Raw genomic sequence first — 18691 nt, 5'->3', positions numbered from 1 at the left:
CTGTCTGTCCGTCTGTCTGTATGAACGCAAGGATCTCAGAAAGTATAAGAGCTAGAATAACCAACCTTGGTATACATATTCTCCTGAGCCCGAGAAAGGACGAGTTTGTTAATTTTTTCCCGTAATTAACTCCCGTAATTCTTAGAATGAAATTTGGTAGACACATCCAGTTAGTGATTATATATCCGTATACCAAGTTTCATTATGATAGGGTAATTAGAAAGAAAGTTATAGCCATATAACCAGGCCAATACGCAATACTCATACAAGTACATGGAATATTTTATATTTAATTTAGTTAATTAATTAAATTAATTTAATTACATTAATTAATTAATTTAATTAAATTTTTTTTGTGGGGTGGTACAGGGTATTTAAGAGTTGAGCCTGCTTGACTTCAGCATTCCTTTCTTGTTCGTATTACCAAATGCAAATGGACAAACAAGGCAACTCGTGTTAGCTCCCGTTGAGCTAAGCCAAATCATTGTTAGTGCAGCTATATTACCAGAAAACTGTCCTATTGATATGTTTTAATGTTGAAAATAGCGCATGGAATATTTATCTGCTAAAAATACTGATAATAATGCAACTTTCAGATCAATCTGAACGATTTATTAAAAAAAAAAAAATAAAATATGGATGAAAAATATTTACTGAGCCGATCATTAGAAAGAGACAGGAAACAAACTTTCAAATCCCATTTTAATTATATTCCCCTCTTTAGTAGTCTGTCATATCCTGCTTAAACGTGAGAAGGCGGTAGTGAAGATCCAATTTTCTGTTCAATTCATTTATAAACACTAACAGAAAAGAAATAAATAATTTCCAAAATCAATCCTTTAAAATAATATGTACAAAAGTAATAGTCAAATTAGTATACAAAAAATAATACACTTATGATATATATAGTAGAATTGGTTTTGCACTTGCTATGTGTATTTCTGCTGTCACTAGGAAGGCTTCCGAACACACATCTGCTGTTGAAGCTGAAAAGAACATTATTGGAGTAACACAACAGTTTTAGCTACTGCCGCTATTGATTTATAGCAAGCTAGTAGGGACAGAAGGGAGAGAAAGAGAGTGAGACTAAGCGTTGCCAGTCTCGTCAGGCCGAGTAACCAAACTTTGCTGAATTATATTTCAATTTTCGTAAACATATAAATACGAGAACAAGGGAAACCAAATAAAGCAACAGCATAAAAAAGAAAGGACGAAGGAGAAACACGTTAAAACTTTTTGACAATTGACTTAAAAAGTTTTCAAGCTGCCAAAAATTGAGTTCTTTTGTATACAAATAGGCCAAAATCAGACTAAAACACAGAGAAGCGAACACACAGAAACTCATTTACAAGACAGACACCAACACACACGTCGACAAACATGTACATGTACTGCTAAACGCAATCGTGGAGTAAATCGCGCCGAGCTTGAGCGGGCGTTGAACGGAAGTAAACACATAAAACGGAAATGAAAATTCAATTATTTCGTTACGATTGTTCCATGCGCTACAACTTTTTGTTTGTTTCTTCATTGGCACAACGCACACACATCCACGTCGTTATACAACGCACAGCCAACAAACAGGCACAGTCGAAGGAAGGACCTGCAGAATGAAACAACAAACCACCCAGCCACACTCAGCCACACTCAGCCACTGCAGACAATGCTGCAAAGCGGCAAAGTTTAAAATTAAGTTAAGCCAGAGTGAGGCCCACATGCAGCTGGCAGCGATGCGCTCAATGCAACTTTGAATTTTGCAAATTGAATTGCCTGTTTCATTTTTTTCATTGCTAGAGCCAACTGCAGGTAACACACCAAAAATATATTTTAACCAAATTTTGGCATATGCACTTTCAGGATATCCCTTTTCTATACTTGTATTTTTTGTCAGTCGCTTCAGTACTAAATCGGTTATCCCTGCGCATGCCAGTCAACATTTCATGCACAATTAGCGTGACCGAATCCATTTGTCGAGCGCTTCTACTTTTTTCTTTAATAGCACGTCCGTTCATTTGACAGTCCGGATGAATGCTATCGACCAAAAAATCACAAAAGTTATCATTTTCGCTGTCGTGACCAGCAGATGTGCGCATTTTCTCATCTCATATAATGCAGCGGAAAAGCCATGCAATGCACAATTCCCCCTTCAAGGCATGGAAAACTTGCTGGAGGATACATACAATAGATAACTAATGGTCTACTGAGAGTTACACTGATGCTCAGTTATTACCAATTAAAATATTCAAGAAATGCCGAAAAGTTGCTGAAATTATTAAAGATGAAACGACAACAACCAAAATTCGTGCATAGGACTCGCTGAACATTCTTTGTTGGGACGATCGCTTAGGACTGACTAACGGCCAATATTATTTGTTATACTTTGTTCTTAGTACTGTTTAGCTTTGACTATTTTGGGAAATTAATAATTACGTTGATTTTTTATTTTTATTTTTTTCCTTTGAAATGCTCCTCAAGGCCACTTTTAATTTCTGACCAATATAGAACTTAAATGCAAAGCGATCTTGCTCTCTCATGAATATTATCTTATCTGTATTGAATCCTTAAAAGAGTAAGCACACTTAATCTAAGCAATAACTTTTAATTTTACACTAAAATACAATTATTCAACAAATGCTTTTTCGAGGCATTAAAAAATGTAGTGTTGCCTTCAAGCTTACATTATGTTCTCGTACATTTTTGGGTTGCGTTGTATGTTCTCGTCCATAATCTTTTTGCGTGTAAATTCCCAGTTCTCCAGTTTTTGCAGAACATCGGGTATGACATCGCGAACACGGAACCGATTTATTTCTGGCCCATCTCGCAGCTCTATGTTGGTCTTGAAATTGTAGTTGGGAGTGTAGCCGTGGATTTTGAGAAAGTGATCGAAATAGAAGGGAACGATCTGTTCCTGCATTGTGTCGACAATCATCAATGAGTCGCGGGCGAATGTATCACCGGGATCGTCTGCCTCTTTGAAAGCGCGTACGAAAAATTTGGTGTGCTCTGAGACAACCACTGGCGGAATGGGTTGTTCTTTCACTGGCTTTTTTAGGAATAGGCGAGGGAGGCGACCCACGCGCTTTGGCGGCTTATAGGGGGGCTCCAAATTGCGCTTCACTTTCTTCATTTCCATCTCAATGCGCCTTTCCACTTGGTAGGCCTGAGCAGAGAGCTTCTCCAGGTAGCGGCGACGTTTCCGTAGATTTCCTTCTATAGTTCTTACTTTTGCAATATCCATATGCTCGAACTTGCCCAGAATTTCCATGACCACATCACTAATAGCGGCTACCATGTCTGCGGGATTAGCCATGCCGTCACCTGAACCACGAACTGTGTTCGGAACGATTCGGCGCCATACCTCGGCAATGATAGATCGGTGTTTGTTGAACTCATCGTCAGCAAAAGATTGTTCGATGGGCTTGTCCAAAAAACTATACACACGCGCCTCCATTTCAATTGCGCGATCCTCCATGAAGTATTTCTTGGCTGACTTGCGCGATACGTACTCTTGTTTCTCTTTCAGATCCTTGGCGCACCAATCGATAAATGTTTCGAGGCGGCCCTGCAGTTCTGTGTGAATAGATAGCGTAAAGTGCATCTCAAGCAATAGAACGAAGGTCTTATTTTTGAGATTCTCAATGCCCAACAAAAAGCTATCTGCGTCTGGAAAAACCTGTAAAATAGGATGCAGATTTTGCATATATACATCATAATAAAATGCCCGTATGGCCCAAGCATCATCCTTGTCACGAACGCGTATATTAACGATTGAACGTTTGGCTATAGATTGGTCATAGGGCTCAAGTTCAAATTCGCCTTCCTCTTCCTCTAGTTCTATCTCCTGCTCCTCAAGCCCTTCTTCGATTTCATTTGTCTTAGTTATAGGAACACGGTGAATCCAATCGTTTTCCATTCGCCATTCCTGATCTCCTAATAAATAATGGAAGTTTTGGAGCATAATGCAGCGTATCCAATGACCTTCAATGAAAACTATGTCCATGTTCAGCATCATAAGCTCACGCTCCAGGTCTCGGTGCTGCCTCTTCAGAATGTCGGTGGTCTCGTAGTACTTTTTCACCTGGTATACCATAGACATTGCCGCATTGTACTCTTTCTTCTCCCACTTTGCAAAGAGTCCCTCGTAGAGAAATTTGGTTTTATTCATGTCCTCCCAGTGATTATCGTTCATTCGATCGTATATCTTCATGCGCACCATCTGGCCTTGAATCAGTAGTGACTCGTACTTTAATCGCATGGCATCCTTAAGTAACTCAATACCCGACTTAAAGTTGAATGTCTTGACAGTAGCACGGCTCTTGAGCTCGTCGATATAGTTCTCGTCCAGATCTGTAATTACTGCGCCATAGTATTTTCGATTGCCAGTCCCTAAAAGCGTGTTTCGGACATCAGGAACTGGAACCTCTAGACGTAGACGCAAGCCGTTTCTTAAGCGCGTGTTGAAGGTAAAGAACGTATCTTTTGGACCCAATAGACTTGCTTGCTCTTTGTGTTGCCCTGAGAACGGAAGTAGACGATATGGATTGGCATCTTCAGCCTCTGCGTCGATAACTTCCGCCTGAAATCGCGAACGATGTAGCTCCTCAAAGGGCACCAATGGTTTACGAATGTAGTCAAGGGGTAGCTTTGTTTTTCCGTCAATAAGTAAAAAACTTCCACTATCGGCCGTCAAATTCGTGCAGTCTGAGCTGCTCAACGAAGTGAGGCACTCTTCAATGCTCTTTAAGTCCTCCTCAAGATCGGCCACAATGGCTTTGCGATCTACAAGCAGCCGCTCCTCGCCTGGTTCAATGTCCTTAGTCCCGTATACTGCCTCCCGGGTTTCGCGAAGAAACTCAATATACTTTCGACGGCCTGGAAAGTCCAGCTTTGCTAACTCCTTTGGGTCGCGAGAATGAAAAATAAAGTCGTAGGTGTGACACAAGTCCTGAACCATCTCTCCTGCGGTCGCCTTCACATCACTTCTGGTGGTTGCCAAGTGTTCGGCTATCATTTTATCGAAGTCGTGTTCCTGTTTTGTAAGGTCGACATTTAAATACTTTTTGCACGGCGGATTCGCTTTGATGAACTGTATTGCATCCTTTTTTACTTTCTTATGGGGCCGCGTAATTTCTGGATACACTGTTTTCGTCTGATAATGAACATGGACGGTTTTCGAGTGCGTTGGATGCCAGTGGTCGTGGTGGTGGCGCGCCTCAAACATATGCGTGTAGGGCCGTTTTTTGGAGCGCACATTAGCAAACTCTATTTTATCCGGCACCAGTTTCTCTAGCATTGGCATGCCCGAGGTCTTAATAGCCTCGTGAAACTGAGCCGAGGGCACTCGTTCGGTTTCGTAGTCGCGCCGGCGATGAGGGTTCTGAACAAATGTTTTCTCTCGAAATTTGGGTGCTGGCATGTTGCCCCGTTTTTCGATGGGAACACGCTCGCCTCCAGGCAAACGGATATCCTGCTGTGATTGGGGTACGCTAGAGTCTGCCATGTTGTATTCTGGTTCGGGCGTGGGTACCCAGTCCGGATCAAAATCTTCCCCTTGTTGGTCACATGGTGACTGCATTTCGTCCTTAATTGTGTCTACACATGGCAGACCCATTAGCTGCATGCGCGCCATTTTCTCCTTGTGATGTTGTGCCTCTTCGATTTTTCGTTTGATCTCTATATATTCTTCTGTTGTGTTCACTTTGGAAGTGTCTACCTCTTCTTCATGAGTGTCGTACAAATTTTGTAATGGTTTCTCGGGAAATACATAGCGAATCAAGTTAAACTTCTTCACGTTATACTTCAGTTTGGGCTTTACAAACTTAAGATTCTTCCGTAGCTGGCGGTGGTAGTGCAGGCCGAGATCCTGCGAGATGAATTCATGCACTGCACTCTTTTTGTCGGACCGTTCCTTAATTATTGGGACTGGTGGGAAGAGGTTCAAGTTTGGATCATCCGGATCCCGAACTTTAATGATCCCTGCTTCCACGTCTAATTTGATCGGCTGTTTCTTCGGTGCAAGCTGGTTAAGCCATTCTTCGCGTGTAAGGCAGCCTTTCACAGTCCGCTGGCCTTGCATGATCTGGTGGCGATGAAGCTTACCTCGCAGATAGTCGCCATGCTTGAAATGAAAGCCTCGTAATTGAAAATAATCACCCTTTTTTCCAACATCTAAGTAGTCTTCGTCGTCACTGCTCTGCTCACTGGGAGTAGAGCCGACACTTTCATTTATTGAGCCCTCACATGCCAGTTTAAGCTCCGCATCTGGGAATTTTTTGAGTTTACCGGTTCGCTCCAAGAAGAACTGCTGCTTCACGTAAGCCTTGTCACGCCTAATACAGTTCTCTTTGTGCATTATTTTTTTAAGGCGGTTCGTTTCTGCGATAGTTTTGGGAAAGAATTTTCGCTTGCGTACAACCTGTTTGATCTCAACGTGTTTGCGGAAGCTGCGTTCAATAGCATCGTCAATAATTGCAACATCGTTTCGCAAGTCCATTTCTGCCACATTACGGGCCTCAGTTTCTCTAGCGGCGGCCTCTTGCTTTTTTCGGAGCTGTTCTTGGTCGGCTGTGCGCTGTTTATTGCGCAGATAAATATCTTTGTAGCGGGCCGCCCGACGATTTTGCTCCTCCTTGATCTTTTGCTTGTTAGCTGGCTTGTCTACGCAGCGGTAAAGCTCGCTCAGCCGCGGCGACTTTACAGGTGTCTCTTCAACTAATGGTTCGTCCTTTATTTTGGTTGCAAAGGCTGGGGGTATAGCCAGTCGTTCCTTTTTAAGTTCTTCTTCTACCGCACCTTGTGTTTGCTGCTTAACACGACGTCGATCCATGTAACGTGTGACCCGCCAGTAGACCAATTGGTTTTGTGCCTCCTGTTCATCCTGCTGGTAGTTAATCTTGTAGTCCATGCCCTGAAAGTCAAGATTAAGTGGATTCTCCAAATCGATAACTTCGCACAGATAAGAGTCCGATTTTTCCGATTTGGTTTCCCCGCACACATTGTCCGCTTGCTCGACAGTTTCGGTTATTAATTTATACGCTTGGTGCTTGTTTAGAGTCTTATGGCGCAGCGCCTGCGGGTTCGTTAGGCAATGAGTCTTACGAGGATCCTGGGTGAGGAAGAACTTCTGCCGCTGTGCTGAATACTTAGCTAGCTGCTCGTAGTTTTCCGGACAAACGCCAATATGAGACTTCGGGGCGCCGGCAACATAGCTCCCAGGGCAGGGCTTAGCCCACTCTTCACTCTTGAAATGGGATCCTAAATCAGACTGCTTATGCTGCGAGTCAATCATTTCATCTGATTGAACAAATCCTTCAAGGCGCGCAGAGAGGCGCTCTGATTCCCGTTGGCTGGCACTACCTGACCCATCTATACTATCCGACGAGGTGCTAGTACATTTACCTTTACGAAACTTAACCGTCTCGATGCCATTGCGGAAATGTGAGTTGCTTGAGCTTTCAAAGTCAACGGCAGTTTTTTCCGTAACCAACCCCTTCCCGCAGTCGTCTCGTTTGTGTAAATCCGTGCGCTTAATGTTCACATCAGGAAACTCTAGGTTTTGTACAGTCAATTGAAGATTTGAGCGAGTTCCAGAGAAATTTAAATTCTTGAATTGCTTTGTTGTGCTCTCCTGCTTCGTGTAGGTATCGGTATGCTTCTTCGGCGGGCACACCCTTGTTTTCTTGTTCAATCCGAACTGAGCTGTTGAATATTGTCATTAACAGAATGCAATCGAAGTAACATGTAATCCTATTACCGGGTCTGGAGACATTTTGCAAATTGCCGCTTGCCTGTGTGGCTGGCTTCGTACCAAGTGGTGTTTTATTTGAGTTAGAAGAATCTCTAATGCGCTGGTCTGGTCGGGCAGGGCGAGATAAGTTCGTCATCTTTAGTCTAGAGTTAAAAAAAAATAAATTACAAGGATTCGAAGAAAAATTGTGTATGATGTAAATTTCGACGGCAAAGTCAGTATGTTGTATCTGCCATTAGCAAGTGAAACGTCCCTAAAATATCATATACTACTTATTTAGATTTGTATAAATGATAAATGTATGCTTTAGCTTTTATTATTACTATTACTAAGTTATCTTCAAAGGGACAAGAAAACAAAATTTTAGTTTCTGTCTTAAATATTATAAAAGATTTTCTTAACTTAAATATGTAAATTCGTAATCAACTTCAAAACTTAAAACAATTAAGAAAAAATGATTTGCGAAATTAAACTTTGAGGTGTATCTCTATTTAAATTCCAACAACAAACTAATTTAACTAATTAAATTAAATTCATAGTTTACTAAGTGGATCAAACAAACCATGCTGAATTAAACGTGAGGTACTTATTCAACTAATTTATTGGATATTAACGCTTTTTAAAAATTTGTTGATTTCGTGTTTGGAAGTTGGGACAATGCATTATATATAACCGAGTATACGCCAAGTCTCGCAAGTGTTAGGTTACGGACACCCTTTTTTAAGCTTATTCTGCTGATGGATTCATTGTATTGTTGTGTCCTTTGTTTTCGGTGCCTCATTTCTTATTTCTTTTGCAGTGACCGCTGCTATTTCATCTGTCAGTTGCAGCTGCGGAGCAGTGCTGACAAATGTCGACACTTTCCCAAATCCAACTGTGCATTGCAATCACCCAGTCGCCCAGTTGCTGACCTTTACCGCCATGCCATGTACAGCTTCCTGTCACCTGACCTTCCAGGGAAATGCAATATTTTTACTCGCTTTGCATGCTCCTTTAAATTAAAGCTTGAATGTAGCAAGACCTTCGGGGCTAAGTCAATGCCTTGCAGACAAGTTGGCTATAAGCAGCCACAACGCACATAAATAAGAATACACATGAACATAAAAAGTTCAACGGCAGTTGAACTGCGACCCGCTGTTTTATGAGTGTACCCCAACGCTCTCGCCTCCCTGCTGTCCGCACCCCCTTTATCTAAGCGAGGGCAATAATATTCAGCATTTTTCACTATTAACATAAGCCGTAAAAACGCAACTGCCGTTGGATCGGGATTGAGTTTGGGCTAGGACTTGGGCTTGGGCTCGGGCTCGGGCCCTGGCTTTGAAGCGTTGCGCATACGCGGCCAATAAACCGGGCTGATAAAATGTTGTTCGTGGTTGGAAGTTTATCACATGTGGCCTGCGCCAATGCAACCTTGAATGACTATGACTGGCGAACGGCTTTAAAAAAATGGGAGAATGAGCTTTGTGGAGGAGATGCTTAACTGAGGACATTGGCGCTTTGAGCTACTGCTTTGCAAATTCACGTTTAATTAAGTTTACGCCGTGTTGCACTCGAAAAGAACGTTATTAATTAAATTCCTTTGCACATTAAGTCGCCGGGCGCGCACAGTCAACACTTGTTTGCCCATGCGCTGACACCGACGACAGCAGCAAACAAGCTAACAAGGATATCAACAGGGGCAATGCGGATGATGACGGCGTGTCAAACCAAAAACTTTGTGTCAACAATCGGAATATTAACGACCAACTAATGAATGTTTGAGTTTCTCTGAATCGCTCAACTGTATGGTTGGATGTATATATATGATGCGAATCACTTCAAGGAACCAGCTCCCGATGTTCACTCTTGGATTTGGTTGGATTTTGGTTGTTTTAAATCTCATTTCGTACATCTTCATATTTTTGCTGTTTACTCGAGTGTATATTTTTACTCACCTGAAAAGCCACAATTGTTTAAAAATGTTTAATTTTGTACTCTTTTTCTCAAACAGCAATTGAAGATGCAATCAGTATTATTCAATTGAGAACAAAATAGCTTAAAAAATTTACTATGTCGATTGAAACGAAGAAGTTTTTACAACAAAAATTTGATTCTTCTTTTGGGTTTGTTTCAGCAACATTTTTTAACTTCTTTAAAAATATATTATTAAAAAATCCAACCATTTATTACAGTTAAAAATAAAGATTTCAATGCAATTGGGGTGTGGGTTTAAATTTCTATCTAATAATATGGGCGCCGCTGGCGTCGCAAATCTGGTTCGTTGTGTAATATTATTCGCATTCGCATTTAAGTTAAAACTCACTAAGTCCCCATTAACAAAGGGCGTCACAGAATAAGTTCGCAATATTGAGCAGACCGCGTAATCCTTCTGTAGACTTACTCAGTCTGTTAGCTGTGAGTTGCGTAAAAGCGGTTTCTGCCCAGAGCGACACCAACAACTAAAAGATAAATTGAAAAGCTTATTAAATGTTTGCTGTAAACGACACGCTAACGCTCAGCGTTTAGGAGAGTAGGAAAAGAGTACAGGAGGCAAGGATAACATCAAAGCGAACTCAACACAAAGACTCCGCCTGTCACTTTACGCCTTTATTTGAAAATTCTGCTTTTGGCTTTTTGTAGCTCATAGCTAGGTAGCCAGGCAACAATATATCAAGACATCAATACACATCTTCAGACAGCGTGCAATTATTCATGAGGTACCATTCTTTCCCTTTCTCAGCTTTTCTTGGCTTTGCTCAGCAGGTCTGTCTAGTCGAAAATCCTTCTAAATTTGGACATGGGTCGACCAAATAAAAAGCGACACCAGTCCAGTCTTTTTATTAGCGAGTGGCTTTATGTACAAACTTCAAAGGGCAAATAGCAGGCAGTTTCTGGGCCTTATGATACATTCTTGCTTTGTAAATATTGGCTTCAAATGATCTAATCGCATCTGTAGAAGCCAAGTGCTTCAACGTTTTCAATATAGGCATTTATCAGTTAAAGCGACTGTCGAACGCTAAGTCTGGCAGAGTGCGTGACGTCAGCTGCCATTTGGACACACACACATATGCCCATGCAAATCCCTGACAGACGCACGAAAATAAATCGACTTTCAGTCACATGTGGCACCATACTCAGCTCAAAGCTGAGCTGCTTATTGCCTGTTGACAAACAAGAGGAAGGGCAACGGGATCGAGGTCTAATCCGAATGCAGTGCCAGTATTCTAGTTCTTTCCACAGGCGAAGCAGCGAAACTGAAAAATTCTAAAAGCTGGAGTGCCTTGCGCTCTGTTCCCGGTATTTTAAAAATCTTCGCCCCCAAACAAACTCCGGAAAACGAATGCGATAGGCGATAGTGTAGTAACTAAAATGTTTTCTGTCGCTAACACATCTTGTTTCAAGAAATTGGTGAAATTTCAAAAAAAAAACTCATCAATCAATTAAAGATAGCGATTTTGGACCAATCTTTACCAATGTTTACAATTCCACATGCAACGTTTTGTATCCCTATCAATTAATCAACATACCTCGATACTCTTTCAGACAAACGGACAGACACACATACACGTATGAATCGAAACTCTGCCACTTAACGTTCGTAAGGATGTAGCGCATATTTCTGAAATCATTCGCAGTGTAATTTGCATTTACATCTCGCTAGGTTTTGTCAACCAGCGCCATTACCATCACCATCCCACATTGGAGGATGCTACGCACTTTGCATTATTAATGGCGTCGTGTTTTCACCATCCATCCAAAGATGGAACGCACAAATATTAGTTACATAGAAGTATGATACGAACACACTCTCTATCTCTCTGTATATGTGGATGTGTGTGTGTGTGTGTGTGTTTGTACTAAAAATGCGTTGCCTATTTGCTTCTGCACTTTTACGATTTGATACAAATTTTCCAATTTTGGCTGTGAATATTTTTTAATCAAGTAATAGCTGCACGCTCAGACACATTTATGTCTGCTCACACCCTTAAGCACTCAAACACACATAGATACCTGCTCGGAATATACGAGGGTATACAAATCAGACCAGTACGTGCTGCCTATACAATTCCTTTGAATATGTGGATAAAGTTTTAAAAAATAAACGTTTGCAAATGGAACATGCACAAAGTCAAAGCTCAGAGCCTAAGCTTCTTTTCAACTAGCAGAAATTCGTATAATTATTTCAATATTTATTTAAGAAAACTATCTCTGCCAGTTTTTCACTCTCAGCTATACAAAAGTATTTTTGAAATTTTAACATTCTTTAAACAAACCAGTATTTATTTGTTAAGGCTATGAAACTTCCCATTTTTAATTCTGAATCAGATATGCACGCCATTTAAGTGCACCCTAAATTTGTACTCTAACCTCATTTGGGTAAGAACATACTCGAAAACCCCTTTAATTTAGCAGGCGTTCTTAAAAAATTCAAAACGATGTCATTCGAAATCAATTGAAAGTTTTCATTTAACGCACAGACCTCGTACTGTAAACAACAAAGCAAGGTGAGCAAAATTTTTAAAATTATTTTTTGGAGAAAATATTTAGGTTAACCTTTGGAATTATTTCAAATCATAAATATTGCAGCACTGCCTCATTCAAAATAAATTTCTAAACTACGTACCACCCAGTGGATGATTTCAAAAGCTGTCTGAGAAAATGGACAAACGATATTTGAACTGCTTGCTGATTTTGTGCTGTGAGTCGTATTCCTATTTAATTGTATCAGAGTTTTTTTCCAATAGCGTTTTTTATAGGCGGCATAATGCTGCTTCAGCCCGAAAGTTGTCATGCATTGCGGATTAAACGTACGCCAACCCAAGTCAGCCCGTCTACAGCGACTGATGCTGTCGTAGCACCAGAAGGAAACGAATTGTCTAAGAGCAGCACGAACAGCCCATTGGCTAAAGTGGAATTAGTTAAAGGTAACACATAACTCGTCGCTCTATTACTTATGCGGTAATCTACAAAATTCTGCCTTTTAACAGCTACTAGCGTACTCATGGCTAAGTCTCCGTACGCTGCTGCTTCAAATACTGGCAATAGTGAATCTATTAAATCTTTTAAGGACAGTGTCCAGCCTAGCTCGCAAGGAAAGAGCGTGGCTGCGACTGCCACTAGTGGAGTCTCAGTAGTTCCAGCTGCTATAGGCCTTTCAGCCACATCAGCTACTTCAGCTCCCAATACCTTGGCCGCCAATGCTCCCAAGGCTTTATCTCCTGCGGAGCCACAGCAGTCCCCACCTTTTGCTCCAAAAATAGATGTAGCGGAGGAAGCCTTGTTGGATGCAGGATCTTTGATCGATCTTTCGCGTATGCATCGATCTAAACGACGCATGTCGTTTATAGACGATAGTCTGCCAGCGTTGGCTCAGCTGCCAATCTTCGCACCGTCGCGCATCCAGCGCCGTCGCCGCCACCATGCCGCTGCACCCGCAGCTCCACCCTATATGTATTACAACAAGATGATGTCGCCGGACGGCAAGCACGAGCTGAAGGAATTCGAATTGGTTGCTCCCAACATGATGATTGAAAGCATGCAGCAGGAATTAAACTATGGACCAGAGCTGATGTCTCTGCCGCTTCCACTGACTTTAGCTGCTCAAGATTTGGGCGGCGTATTAGTTGTCAATGCCGATAAGGGTTTTATAGAGCCCTCACATGCTCATGCCCATGCCGCCAGACACCATGCAAAGCACAAGGCGCCCGGAGCATCTACAGCTTTGGCCACACCCATGCTTTATATGCTACAGCAGCTATTACAGCAACCTCTAGAGGCCCTACCGATGGCCGAGACATCCAATGATCTTGACGGGGACAAGCAGACCCCATTAGGTGATTCCAAATCGTCGCATCGTCACCAAGACACTCCCCTATACCAATTCATTGACCACGCCGTTGACATGGCACTGCGCAACAACCATGAAACCATTGAGCATCTACTGATGGATGGACCAGCCGACAAGCAGCAGGGAAAAGAGCAGAGTGAGATGTCGAAAGGGCAGCATAAGGACATTAAGAAGAAAAAGGAATTGGAGACGCTGAAATCAAAGTCAAAGGAAGCAGCTGAACCGACAAATAACGAAGACGCTCTAGTAGTCAGCTGTCCCATACACCACGAGCATCATACCGACAAAAACGGAGGGGTAGTCGATGATGATATCGTTGTGGTCAACGAGTGTCACATTGTCTGAGCAGTATTAATAACTGAAAGGGTACACCTGAGAGTAGGCTGTTACTAATAGGAAATTAATTACAAGCTTTTGAGGTAACAATTAAGTTTTCTTTTGGTTTGAGTGAGCGAAGGTGCACAAAATTATATCCGATTTTAAATGATTAGTAGTTTGGTTGGGATTTAAATATTTGTAAGGTAAAATTAAGGTTTTGTTAATTTATTTTTCAAATTTGGGTTTCGATTTAAGTTTTGTCAGATTTATTAGAATAACCATGTTTGTATGCAAAATTTTAGAACGGGGTGTGAAGAAAACGAAAATCACAACAATTTAGAACAAGCTTTAAATCATTTATTTGTTTAAATATACTGCTATTTTAAAGTATCTTTTGTCACACATATAATAGCCATGATTGTAAGCAAAATTTCGAAACGGGGTCTAAACAAACACAAAAACAACAATTTAAAATAAACTACAAAAAAACGCAAATATTTAAACAATTATTTAATTGTAATGTTCCTTGTAACTGTTTGTAAACTATTCTCAAATTTAATCTAAACCTTCTTAGCATCGCTTCGTTTCCAGCCGCCAGATGTTTCCGAGTCCTAAAGGATATATTAATAAACTATATAGTATATGTATGTAGTTATCGAGTTTCCACATTAAAAGAGCGACCAACTTCAAGTTGGATTCATTAGAAAATCGATTTTGTTTTCTCACCTTGACGCTTTCAGCAATTTGCGCGCTTTTCCGAGCATGTCATGGGAACGTCGAGCAAAATTGATATGCCTAAGGCACCGGCAGTGCCATTTAAGCAAACAAATCTAAATGCTCGCACTTCACACGCACACGCACAAAAAGGATATACACGCCTGCCTAGAAGACTTCCTTCGACTGGTTGGTCTTGAAGCACATTTGCTAAATGCTGCTAATTTCTTATACAATAAAACTAATGTAAATTGCCACTTGACGCTTGCCACGTATGTATTACATACACGTATGTATGTGTGTGTGTGTGTGTGTGTTTGTGTGGGCATATATGTGCATGTGGCACATAGACATTAAATGGAGCACATAATGTGCAAAAGTCAGAAGAGCAGTGAAAGACAAACTAACCAAACGCTAGCGAGTGTCAAGGGTGTTTGGCTAGGATATAAATACAAATTTGTTTTACAAATGTATGCAAGGCGGTATGTGAATGGAGCGGGGAGTTTATGTATGTCTATGGGTTTGTGTGTATGTGTGTTCTAACTCTAGTTATATGCTTTCTTAGAGTATATAAGTGCATACAAATACACTTGGGCAAGCCATAATGTGTATACACATTCCTTCAAATACGTATAAGTATGTTTGTACGAATCCCTTCCACATAACAGCAGCGCGTGCTTCTGCGTGAGTGTGCGTGTGCGTGTGTGTGTCCGTGTAAGATGTTTCCGTAAAAGCAGAAAAGTGCAACTTGGCATTCGTAAATTGCGTAGCTCTCCTTAGGGTGCTAACTGGAGTGTAAATATGAGTGCAGCAACTCTTGGATGTTTGATTTCCCGTCGCTGCCCATATACTTCTTACTGCATCCTCTATATGTATATTATATACGTATATAATATAGCTACAATACAATATCTATACTTGTGTATTTATTTATTATAAGCGTAAATAATACATGCAGTTGACAGCAACTGGCAATGGCATTGGGGACTGGTGCTCGGTAGCACTTACAATTTTTTGTTCAAGAAGCTGACACTACGAGTGCATTAACTTTTGGCCCCCTTCGAAAGTACTTGTAGCTTTTCGACATTCCTCAATGATACCCATAACAATTGACAGCACACAAATGGCAGCCATTTTCCTTCTGATAACCTTCAGCGCGCCCATTGCTCCCCAACTTCTCAATGGACATTTTGTCAATGGGGAGAGAACACTTTCCACAACAACTCTCGTCAGCTCGCAGTGCAGTAAGTATGTAAATCAAATTAATTTCAATAACAGTGCCTAGTCACAAAAGGTTTGAGGCTAAGCAGTCGCCTGCTAAAGCTACCCATGTACTGCCCCGCTGCTTCAGTGCTCATCAAATAAAATGAAATTTATGTAATTTCATTAAATTCAGCTTTTATTTTATTGCAGAAAACATTTGGAGATGAGCATTGCGTCTGCTACAGTTAGCTTTTGTTAATGTTCTTGTTGGCTGCTTTTAATTTTATAGCTTCATTGCTGTGACGACGACAACGAGAAACGAGAAACGACTTTATGCTGGTTATATCCATAAGCAGGCAATCGGGTAGCTTGGCACAAAACCGCCAAAAGGCAAGCCAACCATGGCCACTGACGACTTGGTACTTCATACTGGGGTCAGTCGACACTGATAACGTTGCGAATGGCCAAGATGAAAACGTATTAAAAAGCAGCAGCTGCGACATCAGCATAGAGTGCTCCCTTCCATTCCTGATCCCTTGTCTTCCCTTCTCAATCCAACTGGCTGTATTTGTAGTAGTTGTAGCCATTGTAATTGTATTTGCTAGAAATTGTTTTCGCTTTGGTTGTCAGTTGTTTGAATGGCAACGTTTTAATCTAGATTTCATAGTCAAAATCCATGGCGGCAGTTGACAGCAAATTCAATTGAATTGTTACCAAGTTAAGTCACTGAGCAATGATGATGTCTATATTACTGCCCTTCTGGCTACATAATATCCAGAGTTCTTCTCAGCCCTTTGATAGCTGCTCTGATAGCAACACTTGTATAACAAATTATTGAACATTAAATAAATAAAATTAACTTAAACACTGCAATAAGTATCTATTGAATTGACACTCACTTGTAGACTTAAAATTGTAGACAAGCTTATCCTTCATAATATGGGCGTTTGCAAATGCTAGCCGTCTGAGCAAAATCATTGACTTTTGTATTCAATTTCTTCAGAAATATGTATTTTTTAGTAGACAGATAAAAATTTCTTGAATTTACTTGGACTTTTTTGTGGTAAATTACATTTTTTTCGCTTACATAAAACTCTTGTAAATGAAAAAGAAAATAATACTTAAAAGCACTTCATCATGAATTTAGGATAAATAGGTGGTCTACATTTTTCAAAAACTTCCTTTTTATACCCTGTACCCGTAGGGATAAAAAGGGTATATTAGGTTTGTGCAAAGAATGTAACATGCAGTACGAAGAATCTCCGACCCCATTAAGTATATATATTCTGAATCAGCATGTCCGTCTGTTCGTCCGTCCGTCTGGATGAACTCAAGGATCTCAGAAACTATAAAAGCTAGAATAACCAAAGTTGGTATCCAGATTCTCCTATTTCTTTTGTTTTAATTTTCACCCCGTCAATAGCGTCCACATTTCAAATGTACCTAAACCAAACTTCGCACACATAATTAGCATATAATTATCTACTGTTGTTTAATTTTATTCAATTCGGTCAATTTTAAGAAAAGTTATTAGCGAAACAAATTCTCGCCAGTAGAACACCCCCAAACTGCAGCAACAAGTTCGCTCTTCTTCTTCCTCGTTTTGCTGATGCTATGGGCGCATATACCTCATTGTCGGAAGTTTACAGGGTATTTCACTGTCGGGCTGGCTCGACTGAAGCGTTCTCTCTTGTTTTATATTAATTTATACTTCGAAGATAAGCCCGCAATAAACCTATATATTCGATTGAGTGCTGATGACAAACGTTTCATATTCAGAGTTGTTTTTTACATTAAATTATCATTCATATTCATATCCACATGTAAATCAACAAATTAATGGGTTATCCCTTGTAAAGAACATTTCTTTCCATCAAATCAAGCTGAATGTGAGGCACTTTTAAGTAGACCCAAACAATGTCATGTCATGTAGTTGTCATTTCCCTTACGGTTGTCATACATGACGTATGAGTGATATATGTTTTCTCACTTAGCTTTAAATTATCGTCCATTATATATACATTCAATTACATGTTGACAGTACGGTGCAGAAAAATAATAGTTCTTTTATCTGTGGCGAATGAATTGAGCAAATAAATATAAGAAGACACTGAAAAGGAAAAACACTAGAATACGCTTAGTTTATTTATCTTGGAACGTGCGATAAAGGCAACCATTGAAACACAAATTCAATAACAAATAAACAAGGGGATTGCAAATGCAAATGCAGAAAGTGTGGCACACATGAAAGCGGCTTAAATGCTATACTGGCCATTCAAATTGTCAACAGCAGAGTGGCGTTTGACCGGCAGCCCGAGCCGTAATAAAATTTATGGTCCGAATGCCCAACAACTGGACTGAACAAATGACTAAGCCACGACTATTCAGTGTGTGTTTGAGGGCGTGAGTGTGTCGGCCTGTGGTTTCTAATTGAGTCATGCGAGTCAGTTGTTGCTATTGCTGTTTATTGTTGGCTTGTTTCTTAGTCAAATTTATTTCGACGCTTGTTGCGGGTGCCAAAGCCGCAACGGGGCAGGCCAGTATGTGCGACAACTTTTACAAGTACAACATTGCTGTCAGAGATACTTTATGTGCAAATTTCGGTTAGGCAGAGTACACACAACATACATAGGCAGTGGGATGCCAAACGAGATGGCTTGAGTCAAACTGTCAGTTGGCAAGTCATTTGCATGCACGCTGCAAATACCAAATGCATGACAAACAGCACTGAAAAGCCCTGCCTCTCGAAAACAACTAGAAACAAGCAACTCGACAACAACAATCTGACCGCCTGTTAGCATATAAATCACTTTGTAAAAGACAAATTGAAAGCTGTTGCAAGTCCTGTGGCTGCCCTTGCCCCTCGCATAGAATACAAGCAC

General features: G+C 40.7%; 2 protein-coding genes across 3 annotated transcripts; one reads left to right on the top strand and one right to left on the bottom strand.

Annotated features, from left to right (window-relative positions):
* Positions 1-2592: 2592 nt before the first annotated feature.
* On the bottom strand, positions 2593-7943 carry LOC115624895. The gene is made up of 2 exons (XM_030519747.1): positions 7754-7943; positions 2593-7698 (listed from the first exon to the last, which is right to left on the bottom strand). The coding sequence occupies exons 1-2, from the start codon at positions 7881-7883 to the stop codon at positions 2675-2677; spliced, it is 5154 nt and encodes a 1717-aa protein (XP_030375607.1). The 5' UTR covers positions 7884-7943; the 3' UTR covers positions 2593-2674.
* Positions 7944-12215: 4272 nt separating this feature from the next.
* LOC115633729 lies at positions 12216-14401 on the top strand. Of its 2 annotated transcripts, XM_030531197.1 has the most exons (4): positions 12216-12231; positions 12314-12425; positions 12484-12651; positions 12715-14401. In XM_030531197.1, exons 2-4 carry the CDS (start codon positions 12386-12388, stop codon positions 13917-13919), a joined length of 1413 nt encoding a protein of 470 aa, XP_030387057.1. In that variant the 5' UTR covers positions 12216-12231; positions 12314-12385; the 3' UTR covers positions 13920-14401. The 2 variants fall into 2 exon arrangements, with proteins under 2 accessions (XP_030387057.1, XP_030387058.1); XM_030531198.1 differs by lacking the exon at positions 12216-12231 and having other exon boundaries at positions 12253-12425.
* The last annotated feature ends 4290 nt before the right edge of the window (positions 14402-18691 follow it).

This window comes from Scaptodrosophila lebanonensis, unplaced genomic scaffold (assembly GCF_003285725.1).
Source record: "Scaptodrosophila lebanonensis strain 11010-0011.00,11010-0021.00 unplaced genomic scaffold, SlebRS2 tig00000001-arrow-pilon, whole genome shotgun sequence".
Classification (NCBI taxonomy): Eukaryota; Metazoa; Arthropoda; class Insecta; order Diptera; family Drosophilidae; genus Scaptodrosophila; species Scaptodrosophila lebanonensis.
Note: the sequence above shows the minus strand (reverse complement) of the source record. Positions and strands in the feature narration are given on the sequence as shown.